At 39.6% G+C, this 25,570-nt stretch overlaps 1 protein-coding gene and 1 long non-coding RNA gene across 12 annotated transcripts in view; one reads left to right on the top strand and one right to left on the bottom strand.

Annotated features, from left to right (window-relative positions):
- Window positions 1–25,570, top strand: part of PCM1 (pericentriolar material 1) — a 75,049-nt gene that overhangs the window by 24,857 nt on the left and 24,622 nt on the right. For 10 of the 11 annotated variants that reach the window (XM_045017756.1, XM_045017754.1, XM_045017752.1 and 7 more), the window contains 12 exons: window positions 1,264–1,421; window positions 1,721–1,938; window positions 4,362–4,516; window positions 4,605–4,734; window positions 6,539–6,670; window positions 14,196–14,386; window positions 15,301–15,498; window positions 17,290–17,509; window positions 17,656–17,801; window positions 22,099–22,292; window positions 23,349–23,529; window positions 25,050–25,414. In XM_045017756.1, the coding sequence (XP_044873691.1) occupies window positions 1,264–1,421; window positions 1,721–1,938; window positions 4,362–4,516; window positions 4,605–4,734; window positions 6,539–6,670; window positions 14,196–14,386; window positions 15,301–15,498; window positions 17,290–17,509; window positions 17,656–17,801; window positions 22,099–22,292; window positions 23,349–23,529; window positions 25,050–25,414 (2,288 nt within the window). The remainder of the gene's footprint in view (window positions 1–1,263; window positions 1,422–1,720; window positions 1,939–4,361; window positions 4,517–4,604; window positions 4,735–6,538; window positions 6,671–14,195; window positions 14,387–15,300; window positions 15,499–17,289; window positions 17,510–17,655; window positions 17,802–22,098; window positions 22,293–23,348; window positions 23,530–25,049; window positions 25,415–25,570) is intronic. The other variant, XM_045017751.1, reaches the window with a different exon arrangement.
- On the bottom strand, window positions 1,751–9,900 carry LOC123370884. Its single transcript, XR_006579609.1, has 3 exons — window positions 8,124–9,900; window positions 7,071–7,162; window positions 1,751–1,888 (listed from the first exon to the last, which is right to left on the bottom strand). It is a non-coding gene; the product is annotated as an uncharacterized LOC123370884 (long non-coding RNA).

Below are 25,570 nucleotides of genomic sequence, written 5' to 3'. Positions count from 1 at the left end.
ATTTTGTCTTAAATTTTGTGGCCTTAGTTATTGTACGTTCAGCATAGTGAGATGGTGTGGTTAACTAGAAGTTTTTAATACTTAGATTAAATTGACACTGTGTTGTGTCAGTTCATTTGAGATACCCTTCATTATGCTGATAACCTAACCTTGGCTAATACAATATTTTTCTTAATCCAGTTGATAAGTCATTTTAAAGGTCTTCCTAAAATATACAATAGCTCTAGAATTATGCACTGTGAATTAGACCCTGTGCTGATTACACCATGAAACTCCACTAAGGACTTCACGGATAAATTATGCTCTTTGTATAAATGTTACGAAGTTTTTAAATGGTGTTTCAGAATTAATGTTCCTGTTTAGATTTTATAGCATCAGTATGCAACTCTTGATACCTATTAGAATTTCAAGATAAGACACAGAAAGGATAAATAGGCACATTAAATGGCCTTATAAAATCCAAATGTAGTCCCATGCATTCAGTTTATCAGGCTGCTAACTCACCCTTACCTCACATAGTCACAGATAAAGATGGGATTTGCAATGTACCTGGCTAACAAATCTAGTCTAGAGAATCGAGGTGGAAATGAATTGCAGAGTTGAGGGATGTTCATGGATATCCCCTGTCAAAGGCTTCTTCTGTTCACATTGAAGGGGTTCCATATGTACTTGAGTGCACGGATAATCTCTCAAGTAACCAGGTCCCAGACCATGTAACATTTTATAAGTTCAGACCAGCATCTTCAGCTCTACTTGAAAATCTACATGGGAGATATTTAAAAAGGGGACTCTTGTGCTATAGACTATCTCTTTTTCACTAGTAGGGTGGTGAAGAACTGGAATGGGTTACCTAGGGAGGTGGTGGAATCTCCTTCCTTAGAGGTTTTTAAGGTCAGGCTTGACAAAGCCCTGGCTGGGATGATTTAGTTGGGTTTGGTCCTGCTTTGAGCAGGGGGTTGGACTAGATGACCTCCTGAGGTTCTGTCCAACCCTGAGATTCTATGATTCTATCTCATGTCTGTGATAGATGTGGGGTGTAGCGCAGAGCTGGACTGGGGAATTTTGGTTGCCCCACTAAAAGGGAAATGGGATGTTAAGGTTTGTATGTGATTGTTTTGAATGACCTTTTATCTTGGCAATTGTAGTGTTTAGCACATTAATCTAAAATGATTAAAGTTTAAAAAAAATTATCTTACCCAGTTTTTTTTTAAAGTTTTAATGGAATGAGAACCGATTTTTAATATGATGAATGTTTTCTCCTAGAAACCCTCAGGGAATTAGTAGCTGGAGTGAAATAAATAGCAATTCCAACATACAGTGTGGAACTACTAACAGAGATGGAAGACACCTTAATACAGACTGTGAAATAAATAACCGATCTGCTGCTAACTTAAGGACTTTAAATATGTCTTCTACATTAGGTATGTTTTAAAAGATATTCAAGTATTACTGTATATAGAGCTAAAACTGATGTGTGTGTGTGTGTTTGGGAGCATGTTAACTCCTTAGGCTTTCTTCCTGGTTACATGGTTTGGGAGCTTCAGATTTGCATATAAACTAAGTGTTCAGCAAGGGTTTAAATGCTAGATTGGATTCCTTTCATTGAGCAGTACAGCTTCAGATCTGAAACGCATTAGTCGTATGAACATCTAGTGATTTTTAACAAGTTCACTAGTGTTTATCTGCAACCTTGGCACTGTTTTTGCTGTTTTTCCTTCAGATTGTCGTAATAGGGACAGTGACAAAGATATGGATGTATCACAAGGTGGTGATGACGAAGTGGAAGAGGACAGAGCCAGTGAAGTTTCTTTATCTAGCTGCAGAAGCAGTGTAGCTGATGCTGATGCTGGAGATGCTGAGTTTGAGCAGAAGATCAGTAGACTTATAGCTGCAAAACAAAAACTTAAACAGTTACAAAATCTTGTAGCTATGGTACAGGTACTTTTTACAAATACAGTCTTATTACATGCCCATGAACATGATTTTAAAAAAAACCAAATAAACTACTAACTCCTGAGTGTATGAACTAACTGCATTTTTTTTTAACATTGTGCACAGACCAGACTGATAGAGTGGTAGTGCTCACTGTAAAACTTGAAAAAGGAGAATAGTTTGATTTGTCTAATATGGAGGTGGTCCATTTGAAACACAAATCTAAAATGCTCTTTAAAGCAGCAATTATCAACCAGGGGTCCAGGGCCCCATGGGGGGCTACAAGCAGGATTCAGGGGGTCTGCCAAGCAAGGCCACTGTTGGATTTGCTGGGGCACAGGACAGAAAGCCAAAGCCCCACCACAGGCTGGTCTTCACTACGGGGCGACAGACGCTGCTGCAATCGATGCAGCAGGGATTGATTTAGTGGATCTAGTGAAGACCTGCTAAATCTACACCAGAGCGCTCTCGGGTTGACCCCGGTACTCCAGCTCTCTGAAAAGAGTAAGGGAAGTCAACTGGAGAGCATCTCCCATCGATGCAGCGGAGTAAAGATACTGGGGTAAGTCAACTAAGCTACTTCGACTCCAGCTACATTATTCATGTAGCTGGAGTAGCGTAACTTAGGTCGACTTACCCCTGTAGTGAAGACAAGCCCCATGTGGGGCTGAAACCAAGGGCCCCGAGCCCTGCCACTCAGGGCTGAAGCCGAAGCCAGAGCAATTGCCCTGCTTGCTACCCTGTAATGTCAGCCCTGGCTTTTATATGCAGAAAACAGTTGTTGAGGCACAGCTGGGCTGTGGAGTTTTTATATCATGTTGGTGGGGCCTCAGAAAGCAGAAGGTTGAGAACCCCTGCTTCAGAGGGTCTTTAAACTTAAATTATAATATAAAAAACTTTCTTATGAAACACCATAGATGATCCCTAAGTGACTTCTAAAAATCTAATTTTTCATTGTTTATGCTCTATTACTCTTGCATTTTTTTCCATCTTGGATAATGAATATTAGTGAAATCAGTCTCACTTTCAGGTTCTGAGGTCTGCAAATTTGGCTTTTGATCACTGCAGGGGAACAGATTTAATATCACCTGTTTCAACTGGAATTTAAAAAAAGTATTGGTCAATATTTTCATAAGTTTGTTTTCAAACTCATAATTTGTGGGCCAAATAAGAATTGCCTGTGTCCCTATAATGTTTTTAAATAGAATATTTTTCTTTCATTGGTTTTGATTGTCTCCCCAAACAATTCCTCCTCCTGACTTTCAGTTGAAACAAGATTAACATAATACCCCACAAAAGGCAGTAAAAAAACCTGTACATCTTTTACCTTTACACAGCAAGTAAATGTAAAGATAAAAACCTGTACAATATTAAAAATGTGTAATTCTTACAATCTGAGAATTTAATTAAAGTGCGCGTTTTATTTCTTATGTAAGTGGAATTGTCGTAGCCAGAGAATAGAGCTGCTGAACAGCTACTTTAAGATTTAGTAGCCCTGTGATGTGCATGATCATGGTGCAAATAGTTTTAAACTGTACATTTGAATCCTTCCAACCTTTCTGACTGGCAGCAGTTTAGTTAATCTGAGTACAGTTATTTGCATAATCAATAACTGCATTGTGAATATGTATCTCTCTGCGCTCTGGCTTCTATAATCCCTCTGTTTTAATTGGTTCTTGATTCAGAGTGTTCATCTTGGCAGCAACAGGAATGGCTGCTTCAGCTTCATAGGCTTTTAGATTAAGCCAAAAATTCCTAAATTTACATGAGATGGGGGAAAAAAATATCAAAAGCCAAGAAAATGAGGCCTTTAAGCCACATAAAGGACACTTTCTTTTAAAATGTTTTTAAATTTGTCTCTTTCAGGCACAGTTTGGTTTCTGGTTAAGTTTATGGGAGTTTTGCCAGGATCTCAATAGGAGGACGATTAAATAGGCAATCGCCTATTCCAGGGTTCTCAAATTTCATTGCACTGCGACCCCCTTCTGACAATAAAAATTACTACACGATCCCAGGAGGAGGGTCTGAAGCCTGAGCCCACTCAAGCTCTGCTGTGCTGCAGGTGCCAAAGCTGAAGACCAAGGGCTTCAGCCCTAGGGAACGGGTCTATAACCTGAGCCCTGCCACCCAGGGCTAAAGCCCTGAGGCTTGGGCTTCGGCCCTGGACCTCAGCAAATCTAAGCCAGCCCTGGTGACCCCATTAAGATGGGATCATGACCACTGTCTATTTCAACTCTACTCTTGTCCCTCAATAACTGTCATATTTTTGTTCATAGTGCTCCAAAAAATTACACTCCATCTATAAACTGTTGCTCCAGCTATATAGACTATACATACACACATATGGCCGGAGCACGATTTGCTTCCAGATTTGTTGACAAAATATAGTTGATTGAAAAATATTGCTGACTGCACTCCTGCTGTTACAGGATGATGAGACAGAGCCTGAAGCAACTACTGCTGACATAGCTAATGTGGGTGACTTCTTTTTGGCTGAAGTAGAGGAGGCAAAGCAGCAACCAAATAATATCAGAGCTTGCACCAACAAATTGCAACAAGATGTGAGACTGAATGAAAAAGCAAGGTATATGGTCTTTTTAAATTATCTTTAAAGATCACAATTCCATCAAATCTCTTACTAAGTAATATGCAGCTAATATCTCTTACTACAGAGAAAAATTCTATGAAGCTAAACTTCAGCAGCAACAGCGGGAACTTAAACAACTTCAAGAAGAAAGAAGGAAACTGATTGAGATTCAGGAAAAAATCCAAGCATTACAGAAGGCTTGTCCTGACCTTCAAGTAGGTAGAGTATACTTCTTCACAGACTCCAGGGGTATGGTCTACATTGCAGTAAAACATCCACGACTGGTCCATGTCAGTTGGCTCGGGCTCTGGGGCTATTAAAATTGCAGTGTAAATGTTTGGGCTTGGGATGGATCCCAGTTTCTGAGTCCCTCTCCCCTTGCGGGTCCTAGAGCTCAGGTTCCAGTCTGAACCTGAATGTTTACACTGCAATTGTATAGTCCCGCAGCCTGAGCCCAAGTCTGCTGACACGGATCAGCTGTCGGTGTTTTATTGTAGTGTAGACATACACCAAGAATATCAGGCAATGGGGCACCAAATGTTTCTCTCAGCAGTAGTTTTTCTAGTAGAAAAATTGAAATTCAGGACTTCAAGTTGTTTATGCTCATAATGTTGAATTTTGTTCAATAAAACCACTCTAAGACTCATTCATAGATTATAGATAAAGGTTAGAAGGGATCACGTATAATCATCTATTCTGACCTCCTTTATAACACTTGCCATAGAACCTCGCCCAATAATTTCTGGATTAGGCTTCTGGCTTCTATATGAGCTATAGCATATCTTTCTAGAAAGATATCAAGTCTTTATTTAGACTTCAAGGGATGGAGAAATCATCACATTCCTACGTAATATGTTCCAATGGTTAATTACCCTTACTGTTAAATATTTGCACCTTATTTCTAGTCCGACATTTTGTCTAGTTTCAACTTCCAACCATTGAATCTCGTTATGCCTTTTTTTCTTCTATATTAGTGACATCTACTATCAGAATCTCTTCCCTACATATGTACTGGTAGTGTAGACCATGATCATTTAATTTCTTACACTTCTCTTGGATAAACTCAATAGATTGATCGTCTTAAGTCTCTCACTATAAAAGGCATGTTTTTCAGACTTCAAATTGTTCTTGTGGCTCCTTTCTGAACTCTTTCAAATTTTTCAGTATTCATTTAGAAGTGGTGACACCAGAACTGGACATACCATTTTAGTAATGGTCTCAGTACTTCCATATACAGAGCTAGGTTCTGCCTCCCTGCTCCTATGTGATGTTCTCCTGCTTATAGATGCAAGGATTGCATTTGCCCTTTTTAGCTACATAATGTCACTGGAAATTCATGGCCATTAGCTTATTTACTATGACCCTTAAGTCCTTTTCAGAGCCCCTGCATTCCAGAGTAATGTCTCATCTTGTGAAGGTGACTTTATATTTGGCTGCATTAAAACAGATGTTCAGATCCCACCTTACCAAACTTTGCAAAGTTTGTTAATTTTTGTCTACTTCATTTTCACTACAATCTTTCCCTAAATCTGGAATAAATCCTTGATGTGAAGGTAACTGGTTCTTTTAAAATGAAAGTTAACAAAATGTTGACCTTTTTCAAAAATATTTTTCATTCAGGCAGTTGAAAATGCTAGTTACTAAAAGAGCTCAAGGGACCAGCATTCTACCATATTGCACAATGTTGGCTTGAGTTTTTAAAATTAATTTTTTATGACAAAGTTTCTGATTTAGTTTACATTACACATAGCATTGATCATAATGTAAGGTTGGCTGCATGCTGGTTGAAGTATAGGTAATGTGGGTTCTGAGACTATTCTTAATAGCATATGTCGACTTTGAGCTGTTTATCTCAAGAAGTCTAAAATTGAGTTGTGTATGAGTAGTTGGCGGGAGGGGGACATAGCCATATCCAATAACAATAAGAAATAAGTAGAAACTGCAGAAAGCAATAATAACCTATGTTATTTTACTCTAGTAACATATATTTAATTTAATTTTAAAATCTTTTTCTTTCAGTTGTCAGCTAGTTTGGGGAATTGCCCAGCAAATAGACCAGCTTCACCTGCTACTTCAACACCAGCTGTTGAAAGTAGCGCAGCAGGCAAGCCTGTTCTTGAACCTGAAGAATCGGTAACAGTGGACAATGAGGTACTTGACATTTCTGACTTGCTTGTGAGTCAGTTACTCTTTTTTTTTTTTTAAGAGGAAAATACCTTAGATACCTTTTAAACATTTTGAAACATTAAGTCTTTTTATATACATGTTGAGATATATGGTGTTTTTGTAGAAAGCAAACAATGAACCTTAATAGCAAGAAGTATTTGCCAAAAGAAATATTTAAGCAAATATTGCAGAATTTGGCTGTAAAAAGGATATGAATTTTGAAATTATAACCAGAGGGATTGAATGATCTCAGCAGAAACTGGATTCCAAGAACAACCCATCCAATCAGGGAGTCCATGTAGAATATGAAATGAGGCAAGACTCGTCATATTCCTGCCTCCTTCCTTATAAACAATCACAGAGAGACACTTTCACACATGCTTACATCTTAAAATTAGTTTCCCAGTGATCTGCCTCGTGCACGCAAATGCAGCTCCGCTGTTCCATCCTGACATCTTATAACTGGATAATTTCACCCTATGTAAACACACACTCCGCTTAGTTAACATGGCAGATCATTAGTTTTATCAATTAACTGAAACTTTATGTATGTCTAAAATACTTCTTAGAAATCCTTGTAATTTCACTGAATCAAAGATTTTCCCCTAAACCATCAAAAGGTAATCTCTTACGTAAGGAGTATTCTTGCAAAATATATATTGTTTGCCTTCTAACAGTGTCTGATAAATCTTTTTTATAAAGACAAGATAGGATTGTCATGTTTTTGTTCTCAAATGGTGAAATTTTTTTTTACTGAGGACTTTAAAACAAAAAATGAGAACAGAACAAAGAGTAAGGAGAGACAAATTACAGGTGTCTAAAAATTATCCTTTAGAACAAAATGCTTGTACAGCCTTAACTATAAGTGTCACTGAATTTCAGCTATACATTTTCATTGTTTCATTTTTCCATTTAATATTTTTCATAACACGATGGTATTGCTTTTGCTGTCCCAGTTATGGGTGACCATTTTGTATGCTCATGCTTTAAACGCACATTTTTAAAAATTAAAAAATTTGGCTGGGTTTCAAGATCTTTTGAAAAGTGGGATTTGGTTAAGTTAAACATAAGCATCTTATGACTATATATATATATATAGTTAAATTTGCCTTTTGATAAACAGTGTGGGTCTCTTTCTGCTAAAAAATTAAAAAAAGTACTGGTGTAACACTAAGAGCATGTAGTGATAATCATATTTCTAAAACTCCATAAGTAACTTTTGATTTTTAACTTCAAAATATAGCCTTTTCTATAAGCAAATTAATATTTTCAAAGATGTTGGAAACTTCGCCTAGAAAGGTCTTCAGCTATTTCGTAACAAAAGCAGAGTCTGCTTGCCTTTATGCTTTGTATAATATACCTTATCTGTCTTCCCTGACATCTTTATCACCTCATTCAAATCTATTCAAAACACTGCTCAAAACTATTCAAAAGTTACCTTTACCGGCTGCTGTAACCATATTACCTTCCCTTTTAAATTCCTCCATTACCCTGTTTCACTGCATCAGGTTCAAGCTTCTTCTTGATTTCAAGGTCCTTCACAACTTTGCTCCTCCGTACATATCGATTACTTCATACTACTATCTTCGAATAGCTGCAGCCATGTATTCCACAGAGGTGTACTTGTGCCCAGTGCACCGAAGCTGGAGAACTTTGCCTAGCAGTACCCAGAAGGACAGCATTTGTGCCCTCATGGCCTTAGCCCCTCTTCTGGCTATATAAAGACAGCTCCATCCTGACCCCCACTCAGTTCCTTTTCACTGCCTGTGGCTTATGTCGAAGCTTTGTGTGGTATTTTCATCTCATGTTTTTGGTCTCATCATTTAGTGGAAATAATCCCAGAAAACTAGTAGCATTTCAGGTTTAGTTAAGTGTTAGTATAGTGTTAGTTGGACTAGTTGGCTGCCCTTTGTGATACCCTCACCAAGGTTCAAGCATTGCCTGTCATGTGGGTGGGTGGTGATCCTCACATGAGGTGCTTGTTGTGGCTGAGGGATATGATCAGGAATGGTGTTCCATCTGTAAGTCGTTCAAAAAGAGGACGGAGGTGGTGAGAGACTTATGGGTGAAGCAGCACCTGAAGGAACAGGGCAAGAGGCTCACTTCAGCACTGAGACCCTCGTCTGCTCGATGGTTGCCATCGGAACCAGCAAGTCATGTTGCTTCACATGGACTCTAGCGTTTCCTCAGAGGAAGAGGAGTTGCTCTCCCTCCTTTGGTGAGGTGAGGAAGATGTCCCATAAGACTAATTATGGAGCGCTCCAAGGTTATGGGAGACTTTCTCATCTTCTAAGAGGAGTGTTGACCAGCGCCATATTCCTTCTGGCATGCGCAATGGAGCAAGTCTATCTAACCTCTCCTTGGTACCGTGCCGAGATCAGCAAGAGCCCATATCAGCTCTGGTTCTGGCCATGGGGCATCCAGTGAGTGTGGTACTGATGATGTCTGCACCAGTGCTGACTGTCTCCACGCTGGAGGCGTATCAGGTGACATCAGACCTGCTTTCCCTCTTAGTCCATGACTCTCTACTAGTTCAGGAGTTTGAAGGTGCTGTAGCTTCTATGCTTCATCTTCCATTATGCCCGTGGCACATTCTGGCTGGGTCGTAGAGCTGCTGGGTTCATCAGCACTGCAGCTCAGGCTGCCCAGGTCCCAGACAGTGGAACTGAGACCAGTGCTGTGACTGGCACCAAAGACCCTCGCAATGCTGATGGCCCCTTTGGCCTTGGTCCTTGGCCTTGGTGCTGGCGCCTGTTCTGGTACTGGGTGGGTGGAATGTCTCGCTTGGTGCAGATTCCCCATTCCTTTTTGGCATTGATGCTGTTTCTGTTGGGCTTCAGATGAGTCTGGTTGTTTGTTTGTTCTGTTGTGCCTGGCTCCATTGTCACCAAAGAATCTGTGTGACTCCTCGAGACCCAGGTTCGGGTCGTCCTCCCCTTCGTCATTGCCTGATAGGCATTAGAGACTGTCCTTGGATCACCATTGGTATTGAAGTTGGCATCATTTCTGCAGTTGAGAGGGTTCTTGGTTCAGGGCCTACTGATCACCAATGCCAGGACTCTCATCGGTCTTTCAGGTCCCATTCTTCAAGCTGCTCTAAAACTTAGATCACTGATCCCATGGGTGGCTTCCCTTCCCAAACCAGCTACAGGCGAGACTGAGCCCATCCCTCTAGGCCTCCAATTGTGTGTGTGTGTGTGTGTGTGTGTGTGTGAGAGAGAGTCAAGAAAGGACCTGTCATTGGTGGAGCAAACCACTGCTTCTTCATCTCTGGACAGCTCTGCCATGCCAAGCTCTTGCTCTCCTTTGATGTCTGAGGACTTTAAGGCATATCAGGACCTTCTTAGATGTATGGCTGCTAGGCATCCAGGCTTAGTTTATGCAGGAGAATACGCATAAGCTGCTGAATATTCTCCAATCCGCTCCAGGGAGAATAGCCAGCCTGATAAATGAGGCTGTCTTGGAGCCTGCAAAAAGACACTGGAATTCTCCGACTTCATAGCCTCCCATGACAAAGTGTGCAGAGAAGTCATATTTCAGTCCCATGCTGGGTTTTGAAGGTTTCTACTCCCACCCAGCCCCTAACTCTGTTGGGAGTTTACTGTGGAAGTAACCACAGTAAATGACAGTGAAGATATAAATCTCTACTAAAGACAGAGTCTAGGAGGGGATGGACTTCATGGGAAGGAAGATTTATACCTCCTCTTCTTGGCAGATGGGCATTGCGAACCAGCAGGCATTGTTCTCTGAACATGACTGGCTTGTCCTCCCCTGGCATCCAGTAAGTGCCCATCTTGACTTGTATGTCCCAAGCAGAAGTCCATCTTTGTTCCCCTGTTCAGGGACAGGCTGGCTCATTTTTTTTGGTGTTTGGGACTCAGTTACCCAGGGTTGGTGCCATACAGTTTCTGCCCCCCTCCCCCCCAATCCCTCTTCAGGGACCCTTCTTACAAGACATAACTTCTGGAGCAGGTTCTGTCTCTACTGGCTCTGGGGGTTGTGGAGGAGGTTTCACTGCAACATTGGAGGCAGGGATTCTACTCCCTCGAGGGATGAGTCATGTCCCCTGTGACCTCAACAAATACATCAGATATGTGGGATTCCATCTGGTCACCTTAGCAACTATCCTCCCCATGTTAAATTGCAAATGGTTTGCAGGACCTTCAGAATGCTTATTTCCATGTAGCAGTGCTCCCAAGCCACAGGAGGTTTCTATGGTTTGTCATGGCAAACCAACACTATCAGTATACCGTGCTTCCTTTTGGTCTGTCTTCCACTCCCGCCTGGCATGTTAACAAGTGCATGATTGTAGTGAAAGCATACCTCAGGAAGAGAACTCGTATCTTCTTATATCTGGATGATTAGTTACTGAGAAGCAAGTCCAGAGAAGAAGTCCCCTTTCATGTTCAGTTCATTCTACACTTAGATGATCATCTAAGTCTCATCCTAAACAGCAGGAAGTCAACACTGGTTCCAACTCAAAGAATCGAGTTCATTGGGGCCCTACTAAACTTTGAGTTCAAGAGTGTTGCTACTGACTGACTGACTTACATGCGATTTGCCACCTATCTCTGGAGCTGCAGGGAACTCAACCCTCAAGAATAGTCCGCGTATGCCTGAGGTTGCTAGGCCATGTGGCTGCATGCAAATAAGTAATCCAATATGCTAGGTTGCACCTTCATCCTCTTCAAATGTGGCTAAAGTTGGTTTGTCATCTGAATCCTTGGATGGACCAGTCCAACTTCCTCTGCCGATCCTGGAGTCCTTATGGTGGTGACTGGCTCAGGGCAATGTGTGCCAGGGTGTTTCCTTCGCTAAGTCCCCACTGATGCCTCTTTAGTAGGTTGGGGAGTGCATCTGGGGTCAGTGAAAGGCCTGTGATCAGAATAGGAAACTTCTCTGCATATCAGTGTCTTGGAGCTTTATACCATCTGCAGTGCCAATTAGGCCCTTCAAGATCACATCAGGGACTCGGCGATGCACATCCTTACTGACAGTACCACTGTGAAGTATTACATGAACAGAAAGGAGGGAGCATGCTCCAACCTGCTATGTCAGGAGGTCATCAGGCTCTTAAAGTTTTGCATCAGAGAAAACATTACCCTGCTGCTGATCATTTAACTGGGTTCTAGAACCACCTGGTGGATCACCTCAGCAGAAATTTCTCCCTGAATCATGAGTGGTTTCTGAAGCCCAGTGTCCAGCAATCCATCTTTATGGTTGGGGCATCTCGACAATCATCTCTTTTGCTCTCAAGGGGGTCTCGGTCCAGGCCCTGTGACCAATTCTTTTCACCTGAGCTGGGAATCTGCACTCCTGTATGCTTTTCTTCCTATTCCGATTATCCCGCAGGTCATTCTCATGCTGAAATTGGATCATGGCAACCTCATTCTCATTGCTCCACCGTGGTCAAGACAATGTTAGCTCTCTGACCTCCTCATTAGCCTGGGGAGTTCAACTGAAAATGGCTTGTATCCAGGACGTCTGGGCGTACCTGCTTACACCTTCAGTCTTCTGGTCTTGCACTTAGTTTGTTGAGAGTGCACCTGGTAATGATTTCCATGTTTCATTGACTTATCCATGGGAAGTCAGTGTGTTTGACCTCCATGGAGGCGAGGTTCTTGAAAGGAGTCACTTGTCTCCATCCACTGGTTAAAGAACTTGTCCCCGTTGTGTGACTTTGATATTGTCTTAGCAGCTCTTATGAGACCACCATTCAAGCCCCTGGCAACTTCTTCTTTCTCCCTTCTGTGTCAGAAAACTGCTTCCCTTGTGACAAAAACATCTGGAAGGAGTGAGAGAGAATTGCAGGCTTTGATGACAGAGCCTCCTTGCATACAATTTTCCAAAGACAAAGTAACTTTGCAGCCGCATTCTAAGTTTTTATCTAAAGTGGTTTCTCAGTTTCTTTTGAACCAAGTTACATATCTACCAGGGTTCTTCCCTAAGCTGCATTCAACCCCAGATGAGCAGCATTTTCACATATTGTATGTCAAGCGATTGTTTAGCTTTTTATCTGGATAGGACTAAACCTTTCCATTCTTCATCTCATCTGTTTGTTTCATATGTGGACCAAATGAAGAGGCAAACGATCTCTCTTCACAAGTGATTTCCAGCTGGATAACTTTCTGTATCCTGACAGCATACAAAGTAGTTCAGACTGTGCCTCCTCAACGGGTGCAAGCTCTTTCCATGAGGGCCCAGGCAACCTCAGTGGAATTTCTAAGCAACGTTCAGATATTGGAGAGTGAAGGTGGGTGAGGTAATATCTTTTATTAGATCAACTTCTGTTGGTGAGAAAAACAAGCTTACACAGAGTTTCTCTCTCTCACCCACAGAAATTGGTCCAATAATAGATATTACCTCACCCATTTTGTGTCTCTAATATCCTAGGACTGACATGTTTCTATATTTGACATTTGCAGGGTTGCCACTTGGTCCTCTGTCTTATTGGTGATGCAGATGTGTATTCCACAACCCACCCTCCTTCCCTTCTGGACATTTTGTGTGAAGGAATTCAGAGGAGTGGGGACCTGTCCTCATATAGCCAGGGAAGAAGCTAGGGCCACAGCTTCTTGCAGAAACACCTGTCCCTTCATTCATGCTTCCTATGCTCATGAAAAAACAAGGAGGAGTCCTTGTGGCACCTTAGAGACTGACAAATTTATTTGGGCATAAGTTTTTGTGGGCTAAAACCCACTGCATCAGATGCATGGAGTGGAAAATACAGGCAGGTAAAAGCACAAGAAAAGATGGGAGTTACCCCCACTTGGTAAGGCAAGTGCTAATGAGCCAATTCAGTTAAGGTGAAAGTGGGCTATTCTCAACAGTTGACAAGAAGGTGTGAATACCAAGGGAGGAAAAATCACTTTTATAGTGCTAATGAAATCAAGGTGGCCCATTTCAAACAGTTGACAAGAAGATGATCCATAAATGCTCATGAAGTGATCCATAAAACTGTTACCACTTTTTCTTTCAAATTCCTCCTCAAGACCCTATTTTGCCTTGACGTCGGTAAGAAATCAGCCAGTTAATGATAGCTAGCTTGAGTGATAAATGGAAATCATACACTTTCATTGTTCTTATAGAGTATTAATATAAACAATTTGATTGGATTCTTCTCTCCCCACTTTCTTATGTTACTTACCTTTTTAGATTTTAAAGTGTTCAGGGCAGAGACTATTTTCTTTGAGTTTTTGCAGCCCTTTGCACAATGTGGCCCTAGTCCTGATCACCTCTTAATATTACAGGAGAACCATTATTTTATTAGCCTCACTTTTATTGATATAACTTACATTCTGTTCTTACAACATAAATGCTGAAACTTACATCATAGGTGTGTCAAGATGTAATTTAGGATTTTTTCTTCATTTTGCTTGTTCTACTATATAGTCACATCAAATTAATTTTGAAAAATTTTAGCTTTGCATAATTTGTTGGTTTAATGGTTTTGAATATAGTTAAATTTGTAAAATGAAACAGAAGGATTAAACTATTTTATTTCAAATAGCTATGGTCTGAGATGCGTAGGCATGAGATCTTAAGGGAAGAGTTACGACAGAGAAGAAAGCAGCTTGAAGCTTTAATGGCTGAACATCAGAGGAGAAGAGATTTGGCAGAAAACACATCTACTGTTGCTGCATCTGTTAAAAGTGATGGATCAGAGACCCAATGTACTCCACAACAAAGTAGGATGGAAAAGTAAGAGGATGAGTCACACCCATCCTGCTTTATATGGTCTTACCTTTGGAGTCTGGAATCATTTACTGTATATTAAACATTTGTTGTGAACAATGTCACAGAGGTACTCCATTTAAAAATAAATTAGTAAGAGACTTGCTTTTATTGTGTTTACTTTGAACAAAATTCCACATCCAGTGTTTAAGAGAAAAAGTAGTAAACTATATTTTCTTAGTTTTAAAGGCATACTGGAAATTTATAATCTAGTGACTTTCAAAACATTACCTAAAAGTTTTCTGAGGTACCCACTTGCCTATGAGCTTCCTCCCATTTTATTGGGGGTTTGATGTTATATTTTTCAAAATGCTTTTTCTCTCTTTTTCCCCATTACTGAGGGAAAACGCATATAAACAAGGAAAAAGGGCTGTATGAAAAATGCTGTCAGATGCCTAAAATACTAGGTTGGCCTTCAATAGCTCAACTGGCAGGACTCTAGCATGTTTGGAAAGATATCCTTAAGTTGTTGGTTTGATTCCAGCTTGAAAGAATGGCTTCTTTTCAAGTGTTAAATCAACACTGGGTCTTTCTTTAAAAGATATGCTATAATTCAAACGAGTGAACTCAGGGAAGTCCTTGGTCTCTGTAATATGGGAGGTCTTTGTAGATGATCACTTCTGGCCATTTCAATTTGTTTGGATTCATAGATAAGTTTCTCTGATGTTAGGTGTTAACAATGTAAGTTACAAAGTTCAAACACAAGTAGTTCTTTTTAAATTAGTTGACTGTCTCTGCATTGGTAAGAGGTTTGTGAAATTCATTTTGATGCAACTCGTAGATATAATTGGCATATAAAATTTTATTAGTAATCTGATTTTAGCTGTTATCCTTTGTTAATGGCAGATTGACTGTATCTTTTAATGTCTAATGTTCACTAGAACAGTGGCAACATGGGGAGGTTCTACCCAGTGTGCGTTAGATGAAGAGGATGGAGATGGCTATCTTTCTGATGGACTTCTTCAGGCAGAAGAGGAGGAAGAAGAGGAAGAACAAGAGTCCAGTTCTAATGACAATTTCTCCATGTATCCCCATAGCAATGATCAAAGTACATATCGTGTTAAAGAAAATAAAGATAGGTTAGTTGCTTTATTTAATATTGGTCTGATATTAGGGTAAGTTTTATAAAATAGTGTTGCACTTTTTCTACAGAGAGAGCTGATAACAAAATTCTACTCAGCAATAGCGGAAGAAGACAGAGTTTTTTCACTGAACTGTCAAGTGTGGCATCTAACCAAATCTTTTTTTGTCAAGAGGTTATAGCTAGGTTCTAAACTAGCTATATGCAGTGTTTGAGTAGTTCAAATTATTCCTTCCAACGTGCATAATCAACAGTAGATTTCATCTGCTATCAAGCTGATGTTCCTCAGTCTCTACTAGTCTTGACAAATCTAAATAATTGAATAGGGTCTGCAAATTTTGCCACCTCATTGTTCAACACGTTTTTCATTAAACATCAGTTTTAGCATGGAACATTTGGGGGCACCTGACTGTTAATTTCTGCCATGTTGAAAATTAACCATTTATTTCTGATTTTTTTTTTTTTTTGGTTGGTTGGTTGTCTCTTAGCCATTTTCTAATCCATGGCAGTACTTTGTCTCGCTACATGACTAATTAGTTTCCTTCATAGCCTCTTGCTATGGGACTTTTTCAAAGGCTTTTTGAATGTCAAAATAAATCATATCACCCAGTTTACCTTCCTCTATTTTGTTGACCTATTCAAAGAATTCTAATAGATTAGAGCAAGGGTTGGCAACCTTCAGCACACGGCCCATCAGGGTAATCTGAAGGCAGGCCGCAAGACATTTTGTTTATGTTGACCATTTGCAGGCATGGCCCCCTGCAGCTCCCAGTAGCCATGGTTCGCTGTTACCGGCCAGTGGGAGCTGCGGGAAGTGGCCAGCATGTCCCTGCGGCCCACCACTTCCTGCAGCTCCCATTGGCCAGGAACGGCGAACCACGGCCACTGGGAGCTGCTGCAAGGGCGCCGTGCCTGCAAATGGTCAACGTAAACAAAACGTAATCCGCTGATGGGCCGCGTGCCAAAGGTTGATGACCCCTGGATTAGAGGCATGATTTGCCTTTACAGAAGCTGTACCCTATCATAGCATGTTTGTGTAGATATTTTATGGTTCTGTTTTTAATTATCACTTCTACTAATTTTCCTGGTACTTAAGAAAGGTTTATAGCTCTATAATTTCCAAGATCATCTTTATCAACTTTTTTAAAGATAGATATAACATTAGTTACTCTGTAGTCCCATGGGGTACTAGCTGATTTTAGTGATGGAAACACTCCATTGGTTGGCCATTTGTTCAAACCCATTTGTGGAAGTGGTATATTAATAGTTGTCATATACAGTTGCATCTTTAATACAGACTGGGGCTTTATCCCATACTCTTGCTGAGCACACTTGTTCAGTTTTGCATGATTTTACAATGCCACCAATATGACCCCAGCAAATATTCTGTTTGGCTCCCATGCTGTTTTACGATGAATAAGCTATAAAAGCATGTGAGTATATATAGAAATTAGAAAGATAAATTCTTTACTCACAAGTTAGGCTTGCCATATAAAATATAAGAAAAGAAGAGCTGCAACAGAAGATACTGAATTCCTAGATCTCAATCTCAAAACAAAAGCCAGTTCTCCAACTCATACTGAATTTAAAAGTTAAAGTAGTTTTTTTTTTGTGCCAATGGGTAAGTTTCTTGGGAATAAGAAACTGTAACTGCTCTTGTCAAAAAGTGTTAATAGTTTACCTAGAATGGAAATGTTGACTGAAACTATGGACTCTTTGCAAATTTCAACTTTCTTCTCTTACAAAGTTAGTTTGACTTTCAAGAAATCTGACACTCCCTTTTCCCCAGATGGAAGAATCGCCGCCCTCTTTCAGCAGATGGGAATTACCGTCCATTGGCTAAGACAAGACAACAGAATATTAGCATGCGGCGGCAAGAAAACCTTAAGTGGATGTCTGAACTCTCTTATGTGGAGGAGAAGGAACAATGGCAAGAGCAGATTAACCAGTTAAAGAAACAGCTTGAATTTAGTGTCCGTATTTGTCAGACCTTGATGCAGGATCAGCAGGTAAATATCAAAAGCACTTATTCTGGTATCTTATTACTCTGTATGGCATACATTGTAGTGGTAGTGTTCTTTCCTCTAAATTTTACAGGAATAATTAATCTCTGACTTCAGAAGTTTTGGTGACCAGCATTTCCTTCTTTCCACAGACCCTCTCTTGTCTACTACAGACTCTGCTTACAGGCCCTTATAGTGTGATGCCCAGTAATGTTGCATCTCCACAAGTGCACCTTATAATGCACCAGTTAAACCAATGCTATACTCAGCTGACATGGCAACAGAATAATGTTCAAAGGTATGCTATTTATCCTGTATTTGTGAAAGACTTTTGCTAATACTTGTGCTGAAATGATTCAGAAGTAATAAAAAGCTTACTTCACTGATAAATATTTTAAATAAATCAAACTGATGCCTGGTCTGTATGTAAAAGTAAGGTTGACATAACTACAGCACTTGGGGAGGTGAAAAATTCACCCCCCTGAGTGCCATAGCTATGCTAACCTAATCCTCAGTGTGTATGCAGCTACGTCAACAGATGAATGTGTCCGTTGAGCTAGTTACCATCACTTTGGGAGGTGGAGTTCCCACAGTGAATGAAAAAAACCTTCCATTTCTGTAGGAATCATTTATACTGTACTTCTTTCCTTTGGTGTTTATGAGCCTTTCCTGAACCAAAGTATTCATTTGCTCCTGACCAAATATTTCTGCATTCAGCAGAGTTCCCTAAATCACTTCTGTAGCCACATCCTTAATTGCAATGTTTTTTAGTGTGTCGGCTGGCTTACTAGTGAATAATTTTGAATCTTTGAAGTGTCAGGAACATATAATAAACATGATCATATTACTTTTGTGCTGGTGTGAATTCATGGCAAGTAATTTGATCTTCTAGTCCAAGACTTAATAATTTTCTGGTTTGGGTTGCATTTTGGGCACGTAGATTATATGAGAGAGCCCATCTCCTGAGGACATTCTTGTAATACCTGTAATTCCTCCTCCTCTTTTAACAGTGGCATGCGTGAGTCACTCTTTGGAGTGGTCCGGATCTACCTGACTGAATCTGTGGTTGGAAACTTTCATAACCCAGTTGTCTCTATGGAGTTCTTCAAGTACTTCCAGAGGGAGCTGGTTTATTTCTGCTAAGTACATGAATGCCCATTGAGCATAATTTGTGTGGTTGTATTGGTGAAAAAAATAGAAGCCTTCTTTTGAAGACACATAGATGGAGGTCCCAAATTTCATTCTGTTGAGCTCTGATGAAGAGTAGAAGAATACACACCACATCCATGTACTTGAAATTGTGGTGATTGTCTGTACAGTTCAGTGCAAATGATGCCACCTGGTCATGGAAACTTGCTGATGACTGAATGGGCACTAAGTTATATTAATCTTCCGCAGCATCAAATTTTTCCAAATCCAGGAACTTTTCTTTGAGTTTCTTGTCATGTTGCCGTAGATAGCTCAGAAGTTGTTGTAATAGCAGTTCCCCACGTTGCCTATAGAGTGAGCTTGTAACCATGAGTGGCTTTTTGCATACATTTTACCAGCAATTACATGTTCTGTTGTTTGTCTACCTAATATTTCACTTTCTGTCCACACATTTGACAATTCAAAATCCTGTGTATGCTGCCCCAGCACTCTTGGGAAGTTATTGACCTCCTAAGCATAGTATCAGGATATCTTTATATTCTTGTACGGTCCATTTTAGCTTCATCAGCACAGGGAAGAGTGCTTGATCAACAAACATCAACATGTTTCTGTTGATGATGATCTGTGACTTGTGCAAATCTTTTCATGACAGGATTCAATGTATCAGTTTCATGAGCTGTTGACTGAAAGATAGGCATGTAGCTGTATGTAGTTTAATGGAGAATTGCTGTTACTGTGCTTTTAATTAAAATGTATCCAGTCTGATTTTGGGATTTTCAGATTGATGTTTGAGGGGAAATAATATCCTGTGCCTGTGCTTTCAAAGCTGACTGGCAATCTTTTGTGTGTTCACTAAATCATTCTGCTAGGACATCTTCATTGAATTTTGGTTCTGCTGTGATATCAGCAGGAAAAATGGTGTATTGCATCTGGAACATTTAAAGTAGCATGATTTATTGGCTCAGTGTCCTGCAGTATCAGATCTGATGCGGGTCACCTCTGCCAGGCTGCATACTGTCTGGTATGTAATGTGTTTTGCCCATCAAGTGTGTGCTTATTTTATCAATGTTATCTGCAGTGATATGCGTAAAGCTTCCTTTAACCAGGTTTGATGGGATCACTGTTCCATTCTCATTCGTTGACATCAGAGTGCTCTTGGCCAGTGCTGTGTCAACTCAAAGTACGTCCTTGCAGCTAATGCAATGCCCAATGTTGTGAAACATCTGGATAAGAGTTTTTGTTCTTATTGCCTGGTGAAGTATACTTCCAAGGCTAACATGTTTGGGTGTCCACTTCTCACCTCCACTTACACTGTAGATGAAATGTGCAATATTTAATGGCCTGGTCTCTTTATGTGATTCCTGTTTCTCATCTTCACATTCTTCTGCAATGTTATCTTCTGTGTCCTCCCTCCTTACCACCACCACCTTCTTCAGCTTCTCCTAACTCAAGAGTAGATTGGCCAGCCAAGATGAGTTGCAAAAACATTTATATGCTGTTTGGGACTCAGGCTAGTGCCTCTTCCTCACTGGTGTTTAACCCATGGCAATCAGGATGAGCAAGTATATCTAAGCGTAATTTCATTGCTACATGTACCATTGAGAGAGATTCATTTTCCAGCTCGGTCTTGAAAAATTGAATGGTTGATGCATTTTCTTCTGCTTTACTGAGGGATGTGACAAAATTTGACAAGCACGAATATTGTTTGTCTCTTAGAAGCAGGTGATCACCTAAGACAATGAATTTGTAAATACCATCAATAGTAGAAATTTTTTCTGTGAAGGTTGCTATACAACTTATAAATGAATGTCGGACCTCTTCAACAACTTCATTTGAGAGAAAACAGTAAAAAGTCCATGCCTGTGAAAGTTCCAGGACATGTCCTTTCGGGGCACAATGTTTTAACTCATTACTAAGTGAGACCATTGTCAAGTCAGGACCACTATTAGTCATGCTTAGTTTTTGTTACTTTTCTCAAGAAATGCTTATAGCAGTTAAGGTGGTATTTCCCTTCTGAGACTATAAGGTCACTTAACACCATTTACATGTACACTGAACTCATGTTCATACTCTTCTGCCTCAAGTATATGTTTGTTTATTTTGAATGTTATGGAACTTCAATCCTGGCAGAAAATGCAAAGACTCCAGTTCACTCTGGGGGGACCTTGCTCTGAAACGCTGTTGAGGTTTTGGTGATTGTAACACAAAGGGGTTTGCAGTTCACTCTTTACAGGTAGCTTCAATGGATTTATGAAGTCTGCTAATTTTACCTTTATCTGTGCATGTTGCATAACAGTTTATATGCCAAAGTAATGATTACCTGCATTCAGACTGAAGAGTTGTGTAGAATTTTATCAATTGCATCCCTATTCTGGAAATCTTGAGTTTCTGTCTTGCATTGGTTGCCTCCTGTATTGTAGCTAATCCATGTTTGCTAGAAGCAAAATTTCCTTTTTCACTTGTTGGCAAATGTATTTTTCATAAGATACTGTTGAGGAACATGTCAGATTCAGGACTGTCTCCCTGTTTTGTCTAAGGAATACATGACAATAATAATGCAATTAACTGTCACATGAATGTTGAACAAATAAATATTTACCAGTATATCACTTATGCCATGGCATTGTTTTCCAAATCCGTACTAAGAACTCACTCACACTGTAAGCAGAAGTCAGCGTTAGTTAGGTTGATAATTAGCTAACAGTAATAAATTTATATTTTTGAAAGAGAATTTACAGAAATAAATTATCATACTGTGTTGTGCATGATACTTTGTGTAATGGACAGCAGTGCATTTAATTCCTTAACATATCAAAAACACCTGAAAAGTAGTTAGTTTACTTAATCTTAAAAGTCCTTACTGCAAAACCAACAAAATTCCAGTGCATATCCTCATGTGACTAGAGGAAGCACAGAGTATAATCTTCTACAGAGATCACTCCCTGTATTTTCTGATAGTATGGTATTTCAAATGAGGAACATAATCAATATTTAGTATCTCTCCTTTATTTTTTTAAGTTTCAAATGGTAGCAATTTTCTCTTTTGTATTTTACTTACCTTCAAGTTCAAAACTCTTCTTAGTAACAATTTTCAAATTCAGTACATTGAAATTATGAAAAAAAACAGGTTTAGCAAATTTTCCCCAAAAATGCTTTGTTTCATTAATATCAGCGTATGTGGGAATTTGGCCTACTCTATAGCCATGGTTGTCTGTTAATATGTAGATGCAAATCTATATGACTTCCATGTTGCTTTAGTTGTTGGGCTTCCTCTATATGGACTGTACAATTCATTCAAAATTGCTGTATTGAAGGGAAGGTGGGGGAAAAAGCCAGTTTAAGGTCTTTTTGAAATTACATGCATTTGAAATAAATGAAACTATTGTACTATATATCATTTTGTAACATACCTTTCTCTTCAGAAGTAACTTTTCTGTATTTCATAGGTTAAAGCAGATGTTAAATGATCTTATGTACCAACAAGAACAGCAGCAGCAGGAGAAGCCACAAAGAAAGGAAAGAGGCAGCAGTGCGCCACCACCTCCATCTCCTACAGTATTTTGTCCTTTCAGTTTTCCTCCACAACCAATGAATCTATTTAACATACCTGGATTTTCTAATTTTTCTTCTTTTGCACCAGGTAGGTATTTCTGGAAATGTAAAGAGAAAGAAATGACTAAATGCAAAGTTTTGGTGTACAAGTTATATAAACATTTTGCTTTGTTAGACTTTGGTAAATGGGTTCTCATGTTAAAATAGTATTTTTACTGTTTTCCCTCTACTTCCCTCTACAAACCGATTAACCTCAGCTCCTGGAGGCCTGCTTTACCTTCTTTTCTCCATATGTTTCCCAGATCATATTGCCTAATGAAATGGTCCAAACAACTTGTGAGTTGTGAGCCCAGGCTATCCAAGCAGATGGGCATGAACATTTGCTGCCAAGAGATGGAGTACATATTTTGAGCTCCATGTGGAGGGCATGGCTTCTATCTGGCAGTGGGGAAAAAAGTGAACTTGGTGCTGGTGAAACATGCCAGATTACAGCAGTGATGTTTGAAATCCTCCTATATATAGGTCAGGTATAGGATGAGGATTGTTAAAAGAAGTTTCCACACAAGCCCCTGCCATTGTGCAGTAACACTCTTCTGAAGAAGGGCTGCGTACGTGGGGAGAGTGAACATGTTCATTACTTGACTTCTCTGATGAGACTGCCAATACATGTTTTGGATTGAGACTGCTACCAAACAGGCATTATATGTTACTGAGCAGCTACACCAGTACAAACCCTTAGTGTAGACAGACAAAGTTTCTATTTGCATTGGCAGAACTTATCCCTGCTTGAAATCTGGGTAAAAAGCTACACTGTGCAAATGGTAGATTTCCCTGGGTAAACTATGGGTTGCACTTGTGCATCTACAGTGATGGCTGCTCAGACATGGTTGAAATTGGGACAAATTAAGACAAGGCCCCAGTATCACAGCAGTTTAAAATCAGCTACTGTGGTTTTTCTTGTTTTCTTTTTGGTATGTGAAAACCATAGGGGAAGGAGCATTTTAAAAATATTTACTAGAACATTGCATGAATGATAAAACTTTGAAGCTGTAGTGATATGCAGTGTATTCTCTAACGTGTGGTGTCACATTTTTTTTCTCCCCGTGTGGTATGTCTTCTGATTAGCTTTAATTTACCCTCACAGGTATGAACTTCAACCCTATATATCCCTCTGGTTTTGGAGATTTTGCACATAATGTTACCCCACACAATAGTGAGCAACCTCAGCAGCAACCCCTAGATCATAACACTTCTGGAAAAGCTGAATACATGGCATTTCCAAAGCCCTTTGAAAGCCGTTCCTCTATTGGAGCAGAGAAACAAAGGTATTTTAACTATTTATGGTGGAATTCTCCTTTAATCATTCTTTACTTGTAATTTGGTTTTGGAACCCATCAGTGTATCAGAACTTCTACTTTAAAGGTAAACAATTGAATTAAAGGGTGAACAATCCTCATTGTAATTTGCTCTTCCCTACCTGTGTTATGACTATTTTCTGTTGACAGAAAAGTGTGGTCTTAATTTACAGTTTTTGGCGTGTGTGAAAGATACACTGGGTATAGTTAGGCACAGTGTTTGCTGAATGGTCTTACAGGTTTTATACTTAGAAAAACTATATCCAAGTTTTACAAATATTGAAAGATACTTATTTTAATGAGTAGATGAGATACATTCTGTTGCCATACAGTCACATAATGTTGTGCTAGAGGACATCATGCAGAGAGGGATATATTATTGCCTTTAATCACTGCTTCTTGGAGCAGCTAGTCTTGAAACTCACAAGAGGAAAGGCAATTCTTAATTTAGTCCTAAGTGGCGCACAGGAGCTGGTCCATGAGCTGAACCACTTGGCAATAGCAACCACAGTGTAATTAAACTTAGCAACCTTGTAGGGGGAAAATACCAAAGAAACCCATCACGGTAACATTTAACTTCATAAAGGGGAACTAAACAAAAATGAGGAAAGTAGTTAAATGGCAATTAAAAGGAACAATCCCAAGAGTGAACTTTTTAAAAACACCACAGTGGAGGCTCAAACTACATCTATATCCCAAATTAAAAAAAAAGAAAAAGTAACAGGACCAAAAAACACATCATGGCTAAACAACAGAACATAGGCCATTAGAGACAAAAAGACTTCCTTTAAAAATTGGAAGTCAAATCCTACTGAGGAAAATAGAAAGGAACATGAATTTGAGCTGCACTTAATATTTTTTAAATTGTCAGGAGATGTTGTGAAAGCCAAAAATATAAATGGGTTCAGAAAAGAATTGGATAAGTTCATGGAGGATACGTCTATCAATAGTTATTAGCCAAGATGGGCAGGGATGCAATCCCATGCTTTGGGTGGCCCTAGCCATGGACTGCTAGAAACTAGGATTGGACAATGGGATAGATCACTAGATAAATTGTCTGATTCTGTTTATGCCCTCTGAAGCATGTGGCACCGGCAACTGCCAGAAAACAGATACTGAGCTAGATGGACAGTCTGTCTGCCAGTATGGCCATCTTTGTTCTTCAGAACAATATGTTACTGCACTGATTTAAAAAAAAAAAAAAAAGACACCATATGAGTGTACAACCATAAATCTGAAATATATATCTCTGCATGATAAACTCAGTGGGTAATGTGAATTTCTTCTAATGCCTGTAACTCTCTTCCATTTTTTTTTTAAATGTTGCTAATTCTGCAGCATCACCTTACAGTTGTTGGCTATTGGGTAACTGTATAGGTATTCCTTAAATCATGGATGAACCTATAATTTATTTGTCTGATAGCAGTCACAGTTCCTTCCCCAAAGAGCTTTGTTGTACTATGTATTTTACAACTTTTCTTTCTGATAAGGAGTCAGAGACAACCTGAAGAGGAATTAGAAAACAACACACCAGTTTGGCTAGATGACAGCCAGGAAGGAAGAAAAGAAAAACAGTCATTCCTGAAGGCAGGGTTTGCGGTTTCAGTACAAAATATGGCATCTGGTAATCACAAAAGTCAGTCTGATACCAGCCGGAGGAGAAGAGAGTTTGATGAGGAATCTTTGGAGAGTTTTAGTAGTATGCCTGATCCAGTGGATCCAACTACTGTGACTAAAACATTTAAATCTAGAAAAGCATCAGCCCAGGCCAGCTTGGCATCTAAAGATAAAACACCTAAATCGAAGAATAAGAGGAGGAGTTCTACTCAGCTAAAAAGCAGAGTTAAAAATACTGGTAGGTTTTCAGCTAACCTTAAGGGCACTGAGACAAACTCCATTTTAATCATATAACTTAAATGTTGCTTCGGGTGTACTCTGGAGTGTAGACAGTGTCATAATTAACATTAAAGTTTTGGGAATGGAAGTTAATTTTACACAGGATGTGGAGATG

The sequence above is a fragment of the Mauremys mutica genome, chromosome 5 (genome assembly GCF_020497125.1).
Source record: "Mauremys mutica isolate MM-2020 ecotype Southern chromosome 5, ASM2049712v1, whole genome shotgun sequence".
Classification (NCBI taxonomy): Eukaryota; Metazoa; Chordata; order Testudines; family Geoemydidae; genus Mauremys; species Mauremys mutica.
Note: the sequence above shows the minus strand (reverse complement) of the source record. Positions and strands in the feature narration are given on the sequence as shown.